Source organism: Rhinopithecus bieti, unplaced genomic scaffold (assembly GCF_001698545.2).
Source record: "Rhinopithecus bieti isolate Rb0 unplaced genomic scaffold, ASM169854v2 scaffold_14549, whole genome shotgun sequence".
In the NCBI taxonomy this organism is placed as follows: domain Eukaryota; kingdom Metazoa; phylum Chordata; class Mammalia; order Primates; family Cercopithecidae; genus Rhinopithecus; species Rhinopithecus bieti.
In genome coordinates, this window is record NW_016808027.1 from 1,862,388 (window position 1) to 1,875,254 (window position 12,867).

Here is a 12,867-nt window from a genome sequence, read left to right on the forward strand (position 1 = left end):
GCCTGTAATCCCAGCATTTTGGGAGGCCACGGCGGGCGGATCACAAGGACAGGAGATAGAGACCATCCTAGGTACCACGGTGAAACCCTGTCTCTACTAAAAATACAAATAATTAGCCAGGCGTGGTGGCAGGCGCCTGTAGTCCCAGCTACTCAGGAGGCTGAGGCAGGAGAATGGCGTGAACAAGGGAGGCAGAGCTTGCAGTGAGCCGAGATCATGCCACTGCACTCCAGCCTGGGCGACAGAGCAAGACTCCGTCTTGGAAAAAAAAAAATGTTTTTGGTAAAGACAGAATGTTACCAGGCTGGTCTCAAGCTCCTGGCCTCAAGCAGTCCTCCTGCCTCAGCCTCACAAAGTGCTGGGATTAGAGGGATGCACCACTGTGCCTGGCCAGAATATAGAATCTCTTAAAGATACTCCACAGGATGGGCCAATTTCTCTCTCTCACACACACATACATATACATATCAGCAGCAGATTTTTATTAGATGGAAGATAACAAGGGTTGCCTCATAGATAAGTGGTAACAAATGGCAAGTACAGCCATGCCACAGAGGAGTGAGGACATTACTGGCTATGAGAATGGGTACTTATGAAATCTAAGGGTCAGGTCTCCTGATGAACTCTGACTACCCAGTAAGCCCTTCTCCTTGGCACTCAATATGACCACTGCGGGCATGAAAGAGTCTACAGTAGCTAGTTCAACTTGGCCAACAGTTCTTCCAGTTCTGGTCGAGCTTTGAATCGTCCCTTGAAATCTTCTTCAGTGTGCTAAGGAGAAGAAAAAGAAAATAAGTGGAAATTACTGCAGAGCTTTTAGTTATCCAGATATGCACAGCATCCAGAAAGGGACCATGAACCAGCTCTGTAGAGAATCATTCAGATTCAAGTAACTTTTATTATCTACTATGTAGCAGACTTATAGTATAGTATGTATAGTATAGTATAGTATAGTATAGGGGATTCAAACTGGAATCAGATTTCCTCCTTGCTTTCAGTGAACTTGCAGTCTAGTTAGAAAAGACAGATATATGAAGATTTAATGTCAAAATGCTATAACTATCACAATAGAAGCATTTAAAAGAGAGAGAGAGAGAATACCAAAATTATTTACATAGGAAATAAAACAAACAGGGATTGGACTGTTTTAAGGCAGCATGATCAGCACGTAGTGTCTCTGTACCCAGATCTGTATGAAGCCCAAATACTAACCAGAAGAAGCTTGACAAGCATAGACTCAGAACGAGCAGAGCTGGATAGAGCAAATGGTACCAATCTAAGATGACCTTATACATCTGTGTCATAAGAAGGATCATCTTGGCAATTGGACCCAAATACTCAGTATTTAGGCTAAGATTCCTAATGTTCTCCAAGTTTTCCATGCCCGACCAAACATCCTATTGACTAGCATTCTTTATGAAATATATTTAGTCAAGCTACAGTCAAGCCTTGAAAATCCAGGAACCTTTTCTCTAACATATATTTTCCTATTTGTGTTCTGATTTATTACACCATATACTATCTTAACCCATGTTCTTCCACACAACTGTCTGAAAGGAGAGAATTCTGGGGCCTCATAGGCTCACCACCAACATCAGGATGCTGTGTCGAAACTCAGCACTCATAGGCCACAAAGCATCATCCCTGATGCCTCAGAAGCTGGACTAATGATCACAGTGTCATCAGAGTATACAACTTTTCTGATTATTATTTAGGCCACATTATCCACATTTCTCTGTTCTTTCTAAAGCCAGTCCAGATGTGTTCTTTTTTTTTTCTTCTTTTTTTGAGATGGAGTCTCACTCTGTCGCCTAGGCTGGAGTGCAGTGGCACGATCTCGGCTCACTGCAAGCTCCACCTCCCGGGTTCATGCCATTCTCCTGCCTCAGCCCCGGGTTCATGCCATTCTCCTGCCTCAGCCTCCCGAGTTGCTGGGACTACAGGCGCGCACCACCACGCCTGGTAAATTTTTGTATTTTTAGTAGAGACGGGGTTTCACCATGTTAGCCAGGATGGTCTCGATCTCCTGACCTCGTGATCCACCCGCCTCAGCCTCCTAAAGTGCTGGGATTACAGACCTGAGCCACCGCGCCCAGCCCAGATGTTCTTATCCTTATTTTGAGCATATGCAGGCCAGCAAGGGCCTCTTCTCAAACCAGCACCTACCTCCTTCACTGACAGTCTGACTCCTTCAGGAAGATTGCTTTGGATTATTTCCAAGAAAATTTCTGCAAACGTAGCACTCAAACCGCTGATCTGCAAAATGAAAGAAGGTGCTCTAAGAGGTGGGAGGAGCTGAAAAGGAGGTAACTGGGCAGACATGTATTAGTTCAAATGCCAGCTCCAGTAGAGTCTAGAGAGCCCAAGGGTGGAAGATTAATACCAAAACTGGTTTCTGAGCCTGGCCTCTACAGGATTTCTCCTGCCATCTGCAAGGTGCTGAGATGGTCACTGCCAATATCTGCTCCTGTGGGCATTAGATGTCATTACCGGACCAAGAGGTTTTAAAGTCCAGGGTCTCTTTCAGTTGCCCAGACTGGAGTGCAGCGGAACAATCATAGCTCACTGCAGCCTTGAACTCCTGGGTTCAAGTGGTTCTCCCACCTCAGCCTCCAGAGTAGTTGGGACTACAAGCACGTGCCCCCAGTCCCGGCTAATTTTTTATTTTTAGTTTTTGGTAGAAACAGGGTCTTGCTATGTTGCCCAGACTAGTCAAATTCCTGGCTGCAAGCAGTCCTCCCACTTTGGCCTCCAAAAGTGCTAGGTTTACAGGCATGAACCATGGCACCCAGCGCAGGCTGACTTTCTTATTTATTTATTATTATTATTATTTTTTGAGACGGGGTCTTGCTCTGTTACACCCAGGCTGGAGTGAAGTGGCACCATCTCTGCTCACTGAAACCTCCGCCTCCCAGGCTCAAGCAATTCTCCTGCCTCAGCCTCCCAAGCAGCTGAGATAATAGCTGGCTAATTTTTGTTTTTGTTTTGTTTTGTTTTTGAGACAGAGTTTCGCTCTTGTTGCCCAGGCTGGAGTTCAATGGCACGATCTTGGCTCACTGCAACCTCCACCTCCCGGGTTCAAGCAATTCTCCTGCCTCAGCCTCCTGAGTAGCTGGGATTACAGGCATGCGCCACCAGGCCTGGCATGGCTAATTTTTGTATTTTCAGTAGAGACAGAGTTTCACCATGTTGGCCAGGCTGGTCTCAAACTTCTCACCTCAAGTGATCCGCCTGCCTTATTCTCCCAAAGTGCTGGGATTACAGGCATGAACCACCTGCCTGGGCACACTGACTTTCTGATTCAACTCAGCTTTGCTCATATGCACGCATACCAGGACCTGACTGGTGTCAAACACTGTGCTAAGAACACCAAGGTGAATCAGATGTATGATGAAAGGGCAGGCAGGGGGGCTGCAAGGACCCACAAGAAAAATTCCTACCCAACTCAACCAAGGAAGGTCAAAAAAAGCTTCCAGAAGCGTTAGTATCTTGGTGAAATCTTGAAGAAAAACAGGAGTAAACTAGGAGAATTCAACAATCATGTGGAGGATTTCGAAGGCAGAGGAAACAACATTCAGTAAAATGTGGGGGCATAAGAGTGTTAGGAAATTAAAACTAGCTCCATTGGCCGGGCACAGTGGTTCACGTCTGTAATCCCAGCACTTTGGGAGGCCGAGGTGGGCGGATCACCTGAGGTCCATAGTTTGAGACCAGCCTGACCAACATGGAGAAATCCTGTCTCTACTAAAAACACAAAATTAATTGGGCATGATGGCATATGCCTGTAATCCCAGCTACTCAGGAGGCTGAGGCAGGAGACTCACTTGAACACAGGAAGCAGAGGTTGCAGTGAGCCAAGATCTTGCCATTGCACTCTAGCCTGGGCAACAAGGGTGAAACTCCATCTCTCAAAAACCAAAAACAAAAGAAACCTAGCTCCATGTGTGGCTGGAGTAAATGGGCTGTGAAGAGGAAAAGCAGGAGAAGAATCATGAAGGCACCTGAGTACCAACCTAAAGCATTCAAACTATTCTATGGGCTTCTGGCATGTCAGATCTGTCACAGGATATATTACGAATAATTTAGTCCTGATAATATTTTAAAAGCCAAATATTATACTTAGTTATTTTTTAAATTAGCATATTTAGACTTAAATTTAACATTCATTTTATTACCTTGCTGTATGTTCCTTGAGTGGATAAAAAAAGGGTGGCGCCCATACCATGGAATATTATTTGGCAATAAAAAGGAATGAAGTACCAATACAACAGAGATGAGCCTTGAAAACATTCCTCAATGTGAAAGAAGCCTGACACAAAAGGCCATTTAATGTACAATTCCATTTAAATGAAGAGATAAATCCACAGAGATAGAAAGTAGATTGGTGGCTGCAAGGGGTTAGGGTGACCAAGAAAGAGGAGTGACTGCTAATGGGTGCATAGTTTCTTTTAGCATGATGAAAATGTTCTAAAATTGATTGTGGGGATGGTTGCATAACTCTTTGAATATACTAAAAACCATTTTTATTGTATACTTCAAATTGGTAAATTGTATGATGTGCCCATTATATATCAATTAATGCTCTTATTAAAAGGGGGATGATGGTAAACTGGCAAGCTGTGTATTTTTAATACCTCTGGGTGCCCTCATGGTGGTGTGGTTGGCACCCATCATTATCTGCAGGAAGAAAAGAGGACAACTACTAGAGATCAAAGGAAGGCAGCCACTGAGGGGTTTCAAGCAGGAAAATGACATGATCACTTGGTATGGGGGTAAAGTGAAGTGGATGAATCTGAAAGATTTTTAGAAGGTAGAAGCTATATAGAATATGGTGAATGAATGGGTATCAGAGGACAAAGAAGGGTGACACATTAGGCTCAAAGGTGGGGAGGGTTACAGAAAAACAGGAAAATCAGTCCCTCTACAACTAATTTTGCATAGATGAAGTGCAGGGAGGACTCCTGTGGATCAAAGTCGAGAAGGCCAGTAGACAACTGGGTATCAAGTTTCAAGCCTCAGCCAACAGATCAGGACAACAGATGTATACATCTGGGGGTTATCAGTATTAAATGATGGTCACTGAGGCCTAAGGAATGAATGAGACTGCATAGGGGGAAGGTATTATAAAAGGAGAGATGGAGGCATCAATAACTGAACACTGGAGAATACCATTATTCAAGAAAGCAAAGAGCATAACAGAAAGTGAAAAAGTGGACAGAGAAAAGAACCAGGAGAAGCAAATACATTTTTTATTCTCCTGGAGTGCCTACCTGAACCACTCGCTCATGGGTGGTAAGCACTGAGTCCAGTAACATTTTGCTCCCTTGGTCCTGCAAATGTAACACTTCCATGGTTTTGGTTGGCATCGCATAACTGTGGGAAGGAAGAGTCAACTATAGTGAGTGTTCACTGAAGCCAGCAGCCACTTCAATCATAGTAGTCCATAAGTATAGCCACTACTGCATGTGATAGTTCCCGGAATGTAGGGGATGCTTATCTGCAACCAGGAGCAAAGTAACTAGATCCCTCTTATCTCCTTCAAAAGTCTCTAAACTCCCTAAACAAATACACCATGTTTAATGCAGTTCTGCATCTCTAATCATACTTAATACAATACTCTGAATAAAACCTGGTGATTAATAAATAATTTGTTGCTACTGAAGAATAGCCCATTCTAAAAGAATCAAGTGGCCAGGTGTGGTGGCACACACCTGTAATCCCAGCAATTTGGGAGGCCAGGGCAGCTGGATGGCTTGAGCTTGGGAATTCAAGACCAGCCTGGGCAACACGGTGAAACTCTGTCTCTATAAATACACAAAAATTAGCTAGGTGTGGTGGCACACACCTGTAGCCCCAGCTACTTAGGAGGCTGAGGTGGGCAGATTGTTTGAGCACAGGAGGTCAAGGATGCAGTGAGCCAAGATTGCACCACTGCACTCCAGCATGGGCAACAGAGGGAGACCTTGTCTCAAAAAAAAAAAAAAGAAAGAAAGAAAAAAAGAATCAAGCTCATCACTAGGTATGCTTTGGAGGTTAACCTTGGGTATTTAATCTGTTCTGGAGAAATAAGGCATGAAAATTAATTGTTCTAGAACAGGATTTCTCAACCTCAGTGCTACTGACATTTTAGACCAGATAATTCTTTGTTGTAGGGGCTGACCTACATATCCATATACATCCCTCTACCCACTGGATATCTGCAGTATACCCCAAGTGGTGACAGTCAAAACTACCTCCAGACGTTAATTTTCCCCTGAGGGGCAACTTCTCCCAGGTTAGAGTTTATGCTTACTAAAATCGACTTCAGCAAGCCTACATGTTGCAGTGAAAATAACACGGAACAGGAGTCAAGTGTCGGCCCTGCTACTTATTAGCAATATTTACTCAGGTAAGTCACTTACCCCCTAGGCCTCAGTTTCTTCATGTATAAACAAGATAACGATCTAGGCCTATATCAACAGAGAATTGTGAGAACCGGTGTGTTAATGAGATAAGACCTGACTAATGGCTACATGGAAATATGGTAGTAGTGTTGTGTTCATCTTATCAAAAAGTTCATCAAACTGAAGATAAATGAAAAAAAGATTCCTAAATTTTCATGTGTCACAAAATCATCACTTAATAGCACGGGGCATGGCCCTCTATAGGTGGACCTCTACAAAAGAAGTTTAGTGTTACAGGCCAGGCGCAGTGGCTCACACCTGTAATCTCAGCACTTTGGGAGGCTGACGCGGGTGGATCACGAGATCAGGAGTTTAGAAGTAACAGTAAATGGACTAGAGACATGACAGTCAGTCCTGGAGTTAAATATTGGCTCTGCCAATTATTACCTATTTGAATTTGGAAATTCAGGTTTCTGAGTCTCCATTTCTTCCGCTATAAATTGAAAATACTAATACCTAATTCATAGAGTTGTTGCAATGATTAAATGAGATTACATAAGTAATTGCCTGGCATACAGTAAATACAGCCAGTAAATGCAAGGTACTGCAAATTCTTTCAGGTATTTTTTCTAAATAACATCCCTCCTGCTTTTCAGCATTATCTCTGATCTCCTCTTCTTCTGACTCAAATACAGTAATAACTTTCCAACATAAAAAATGGGGACACAATCATAGACTTCTTATGGATGTACAAGTGAAATAATTGTGTTTCAGAAAAGTAAAAACACCCTAAAATACTATTTTTCTTTTTTGGCATTCTGCAGATAGGACTGACTGACTAAAGTGAGAATTGTCCATTCCTGCCACTAATAATGGGTTTTATTCTTTAACACTTACTTCAGCAAAATTTCATTGATTTGTTTACTCATTCACTCAACAAATATTTACTAACAGCCTGCTCTGTTCTAGGCACCCTGATGGGCAATAAGAAGTCTGTGCATGTGATGGCTCACGCCTGTAAGCCCAGCCCTTTGGGAGGTTGACGCAGGTGCATCACCTGAGGTCAGGAGTTCAAGACCAGCGTCAATATGGTGAAACTCCGTCTTTACTAAAAATACAAAAATTAGCCTGGTGTGGTGGCAGCCGCCTGTAATCCCAGCTATGCAGGAGGCTGAGGCAGGAGAATCGCTTGAATCTGGGAGGTGGAGGTTGTAGTGAGCTGAGATCATGCCACTGCACTCCAGCCTGGGCGACAGAGCAAGACTCCGTCTCAAAAATAAAATAAAATAAAATAAATAAATAAATAAATAGTCTATGCAGCCAGGCATGGTAGCTCCCACCTATAATGTGAGCACTTTGGGAGGCCAAGACAGGAGGATTGCTTGAGCCCAGAAGTTTAAGACTAGCCTGGGCAACCTAGTGAGACACTGTCTCTATTTAAAGAAAAACAAAAAATGTTGGCCGTCCGGCTCACGTCTGTAATCCCAGCACTTTGGGAGGCCGAGGCAGGTAGATCACCTGAGGTCAGGAGTTCGAGACCAGCCTGGCTAACATGGTGAAAACCCGTCTCTACTAAAAATACAAAAATTAGCTGGGTGTGGTGGCAAGCGTCTGTAGTCCCAGCTACTCGGGAGGCTGAGGCAGAAGAATCGCTTGAACCTGGGAGGTGGAAGTTGCAGTGAGCCAAGATCATGCTACCTCACTCCAGCCTGGGCAACAGAGCAAGGCTCAGTCTCGGGGAAAAAAAAAAAAAAGGTCTATGCTCTCAAGGAGCTCACTGTGAGTGTTTTAAAGAGATAAGTAAGTATACAGTATACAAACATTGTACTACAGTAAGACAAAGGCAATAATAGCTTTGTGCCAAATACTATAGGGACAAGAAGGGGAGGAAAGGGGGACTCAGGGAAAGCCTCACAGGAGGTAGTGATTTATCAAGATGTAGAACAGGCCTTTATGTATGTAAGAGTACATATGGGTTTTTTTTTTTAATTTTATTTTTAGTATCTACACTATTTTGTACCTTCCAAATTTTCTGCAATAAACATTGCTTTGATGATCAGACAGCAAAATGGAAGGAAATAAATGAAAGAATTTCAGAAGTCAACCTAACATGACAAAATAATGCTATTTAGGGGGAGTATTGCCAAGAAAGGGACACAAGGAAGTCTGCTGGGGTGCTGGGGAGCTTCACTTTATACAAGTTATATCTCAATTTTTAAAAATGTAAGTAGATGTTTTAAAAAGAGAAGAGTAGCCTCATGGCGAGGGATGCTGAATGATGCTTCTACTCTGAGCAGAACACAGGGGCTGGTTCAACTTCAGGCTTGGAAGCTGCTCCCAGATGAGTGAGATTTCCATCTCCTCAAGCAGCTGCTAGGCAAAGGATGCAGGCAAATTAAGGGACCCACTTGAGAGGTCTCTTCCTCGCCTCTCCTTCTGGGTGAGTTGTAGCTGCAGCAGTGCAAACCATTTAGAGAACAAAAGCTGGCATCCTGCTGTCTAGCCCAATTCTATCTCAAGGTCACGGCCATCATCCATACCCACCCTCAGGAAAGATGGATTAAGATGAAATGAAACTTAGAAGAAAAGAATTTCATCTCTGAAAGGCTGAGCAGTGAGATTGCGTAACAATACGATAGTCTGAAAACCTCAATCAAAGCAGAGAATTGAGTTGCTAAAAACAAACAGCTCTGTATGCTCTGAGCTGTCTGGAGCAAAGAGCCAGCAAAGAGGCAAAAAGCAGCACATCATTCATCCTACTGTTCTAGGAATTATGTCCGCCATGCCTGTTAGAATTCAATCCAAATCAACAAGTCTTTATTCAGTGCCTACTGTGTCAGGTACTAGGCAAGATCTTAGGGTTAGACCACTAATTAAGACAGAAACAATCCTTGCCTTACAGAGCTTAGAGTCTAACAGAAAAGACCAATAATAGTCAAGTAATTATAAGAGCAAGAAGTGCATGTTATGAAAGGGCAGTTAAATACCTTTTACTTCTTCTAAATGTATAACATAAAGACCTAACTTAATGAGGTTCCCTGAAGAAGTAACATTCGAGACATAAGAAAACAAACAAAAATAAAAAATAAATAAATAGGCCGGGCGCGGTGGCTCAAGCCTGTAATCTCAGCACTTTGGGAGGCCGAGACGGGCAGATCACGAGGTCAGGAGATCGAGACCATCCTGGCTTACACGGTGAAACCCCGTCTCTACTAAAAAATACAAAAAACTAGCCGGGCGAGGTGGCGGGTGCCTGTAGTCCCAGCTACTCGGGAGGCTGAGGCAGGAGAATGGCGTAAACCCGGGAGGCGGAGCTTGCAGTGAGCTGAGATCCGGCCACTGCACTCCAGCCTGGGCGACACAGCGAGACTCTGTCTAAAAAAATAAATAAATAAAATAAAATAAAATAAAATAAATAAATAGAGGCCAGGCGGGATAGCTCACGCCTGTAATCCCAGCACTTTGGGAGGCCAAAGCGGGTGGATCACAAGGTCAGGAGTTCAAGACCAGCCTGGCCAAGATGGTGAAACCCTATCTCTACTAAAATACAAAATTAGCTGGGCATGGTGGCAGGCACCTGTAATCCCAGCTACTTGGGAGGCTGAGGCAGGAGAATTGCTTGAATCCAGGCAGCAGAGTTTGCAGTGAGCCAAGATCGCACTACTGCATTCCAGCCTGGGCGACAGAGCAAGACTCCGTCTCGAAATAAAAAACGATGGCATCTAAGAAAAAGGTAGAGGCTAGTTAGATGAAGAGAGGAAGAGCATATGCAAAGGTCCTGAGGTGGAAAGGGACAAAAACAAAGCCAGTGTAACTGGAGGTAGAGGGAGGTGGGGAGGGAAGTATGAAAGAGGCAAGGCAGACCCTGGAGCACCTAGGAAGCTACATGAGAAACTTTTATTGTGATCCTAAGGGAGTAGGAAGCCATCAAAGGATTTCAAGCAGAAGAGTGACATAATCATATTTCCATCTAGAAAGATCACCCTAAATGCTGTGTGGAGAACCAGTTAGAAGAATAGAGAATCAGGAAAAAAAGTAGGTTTAACTCCAGAACTTACCACTTATTAGGTGTAGGACTATGGGCAAGCTTCTATAATAATAGTAATAGCAATAGTAATAATAATAGCAGCCAACAGTTGCTGGACATAGTTCTAGATACATTATACATAATGGCTCCCTTAATTTTCACTGTAGCCAAAAATAAGGTAGGTGCTTTTAGTGACCCCATTTTACAGATGAGGAAACCAAGACACAAAGAAGTTAAGCAAAGTGCCCAATGTCATACATTAAGAATGCAGTAGAGCAAGAGTAAAGCTCAGGCAGTCTGGCTCCGGCGTTGATACTTTGATCTACTATGTACAAGGTGTTTGAGTTAAATAATACACAAAAAATGTACTTAGCTTGTTCAGAGTGCCTCACTGATAGTAGGTGCTCAACAAATGTAACTGCCTTCCTGTTTTCACTCAAATGCAGCCAGGGCATTTTACAGCTGAGTTTTTTAAAGAAACTTTTTTTTTCTTTGACTACATAGTTTTAAAATTTATAATCTGGGAGTATACAACCATGCAGCACTGACCACTTAGCTAGATGTAAAATAAACTAGCTTCTTACCACAACTACCCTATAAACATTGCAACTACGCTGGGCATGGTGGCTCATACCTGTAATCCTAGCACTTTGGGAGGCCAAGGTGGGCGGATCACTTGAGGTCAGGAGTTTGAGACCAGCCTGGCCAACATAGTGAAACTCCGTTTCTACTAAAAATACAAAAATTAGCCAGGCGTGGTGGTGGTGGATGCCTGTAGTCCCAGCTACTCAGGAAGCTGAGGCTTGAGAATCGCTTGAACCCAAGAGTCAAAGGTTGCAATGAGCCGAGATCATGCCACGGCACTCCAGCCTGGGTGACAGAGCAAGACTCTGACTCAAACAAACAAACAAAACATTGAAACTATTTCCTCTAAAATGACCCTAATCTTATGTGAACACAACAACTGTGGGGGAAACCAGAAACCTAGCTACATGGCAAAAGTAAAAGCCAAAGGGAAAACAGCACTTCCGCGGTTAGTTGATGAAAAGCAGGAAATTCAGTGCCCTTCACTGTAAAAGCAGCATCTCTAAAAAGAGTCCTAAAAATTTCAAACACTATTCCAAGGAACTGACCCCACTGTAGGTATGATAGTAACATTCTGTGAATGGCATTTAATGTTCTTTGCCACCAACTTTTAAGAAGCTATCTCTAATTCCTGTCAGATGAAAAAAATTCTGAATTGTTGCAACAATAACATTAGTAACAGAATGTTTACAATGTGCCAGTGTCTGTGCTAAGTGCTGTCAAGTACCATCTTGTTTCATCTTCAGAGCTCAAAGAAACAGAAAAAATTATCATCCTCATTATATAGAAGAGGAAACTGAGGCTCAGAATTTCCCAAGGTCATATTGCTAATAACTGATAGAACTAGAATATGAATGCCAACAGTTTGATTCCAGAGCTTGTACTCTTTTTTTTAATGTTTAATTTTTGTGGGTCCATAGCAGGTATATATATTTATAGGGTATATGGGATATTTTTGATACAGGCCTACAATGCATAATAATCACATCAGGGTAAATGGGATATCCATCATCTCAAGCATTTATCCTTTGTGTTACAAACAATCCAACTATACTCTTTTAGTTATTTGTAAATGTACAATTAAATTATCTACTATAGTCACCCTGTTGTGCCATCAAATATTAGATCTTTTTCAATCTTTCTATTTTTTTGGTACCCATTAACCATCCCCACTTCTCCTCGAGCCCTCACTGCCCTTCCCAGCCTCTGGTAACTATCATACTACTCTCTATCTCTGTGAGTTCAACTGTTTTTAATTTTAGCACCCACAAAAAAATGAGAACATGAATGTTTGTCTTTTTGTGCCTGGCTTATTTCACTTAACATAATAACCTCCAGTTCCATCTATGTTGTTGCAAATGACAGGATCTCATTCATTTTTATGGGTGAATAGTATTGTGTATATGTACATTTTCTTTATCCATTCACCTGTTGACACTTCAGTTGCTTCCAAATCTTGGCTATTGTCAATGGTGCTGCAAGAAACACAGGAGTGCAGATACCTTTTCAATATACTGATTTCCTTTCTTTGGGATTTATACCTAGCAGTGAGATTGCTAGATCATATGGTAGCTCTATTTTTAGTTTTTTGAGGAACTTCCAAACTGTTCTCCATAGTGGTTGTACTAATTTTCAATCCCATCAACAGTGTATAAAGGTTCCTGTTTCTCCACATCCTTGTCAACATTTGTTATTGCCTGTCTTTTGGATAAAAGCCATTTTAACTGGGGTGAGATGATATCTCACTGTAGTTTTGATTTGCATTTCTCTGACCATCAGTGATGTTGAGCACTTTTTCATATGCCTGTTTGCCATTTGTACATCTTCTTTTTTTTTTTTTTTTTTTTTTTTTTTTTTTTTTTTTTTTTTTTT

General features: G+C 42.4%; 1 protein-coding gene across 1 annotated transcript in view; it reads right to left on the bottom strand.

Moving 5' to 3' along the window:
• Positions 1–459: 459 nt before the first annotated feature.
• MRPL48 (mitochondrial ribosomal protein L48) overlaps positions 460–12,867 on the bottom strand; it is a 63,476-nt gene continuing 51,068 nt past the window's right edge. The window contains exons 12-14 of the mRNA XM_017885211.1: positions 5,271–5,373; positions 2,167–2,256; positions 460–771 (exon numbers count right to left, since the gene is read on the bottom strand). Coding sequence (XP_017740700.1) covers positions 697–771; positions 2,167–2,256; positions 5,271–5,373 — 268 coding nt within the window. The 3' untranslated portion in view covers positions 460–696. The remainder of the gene's footprint in view (positions 772–2,166; positions 2,257–5,270; positions 5,374–12,867) is intronic.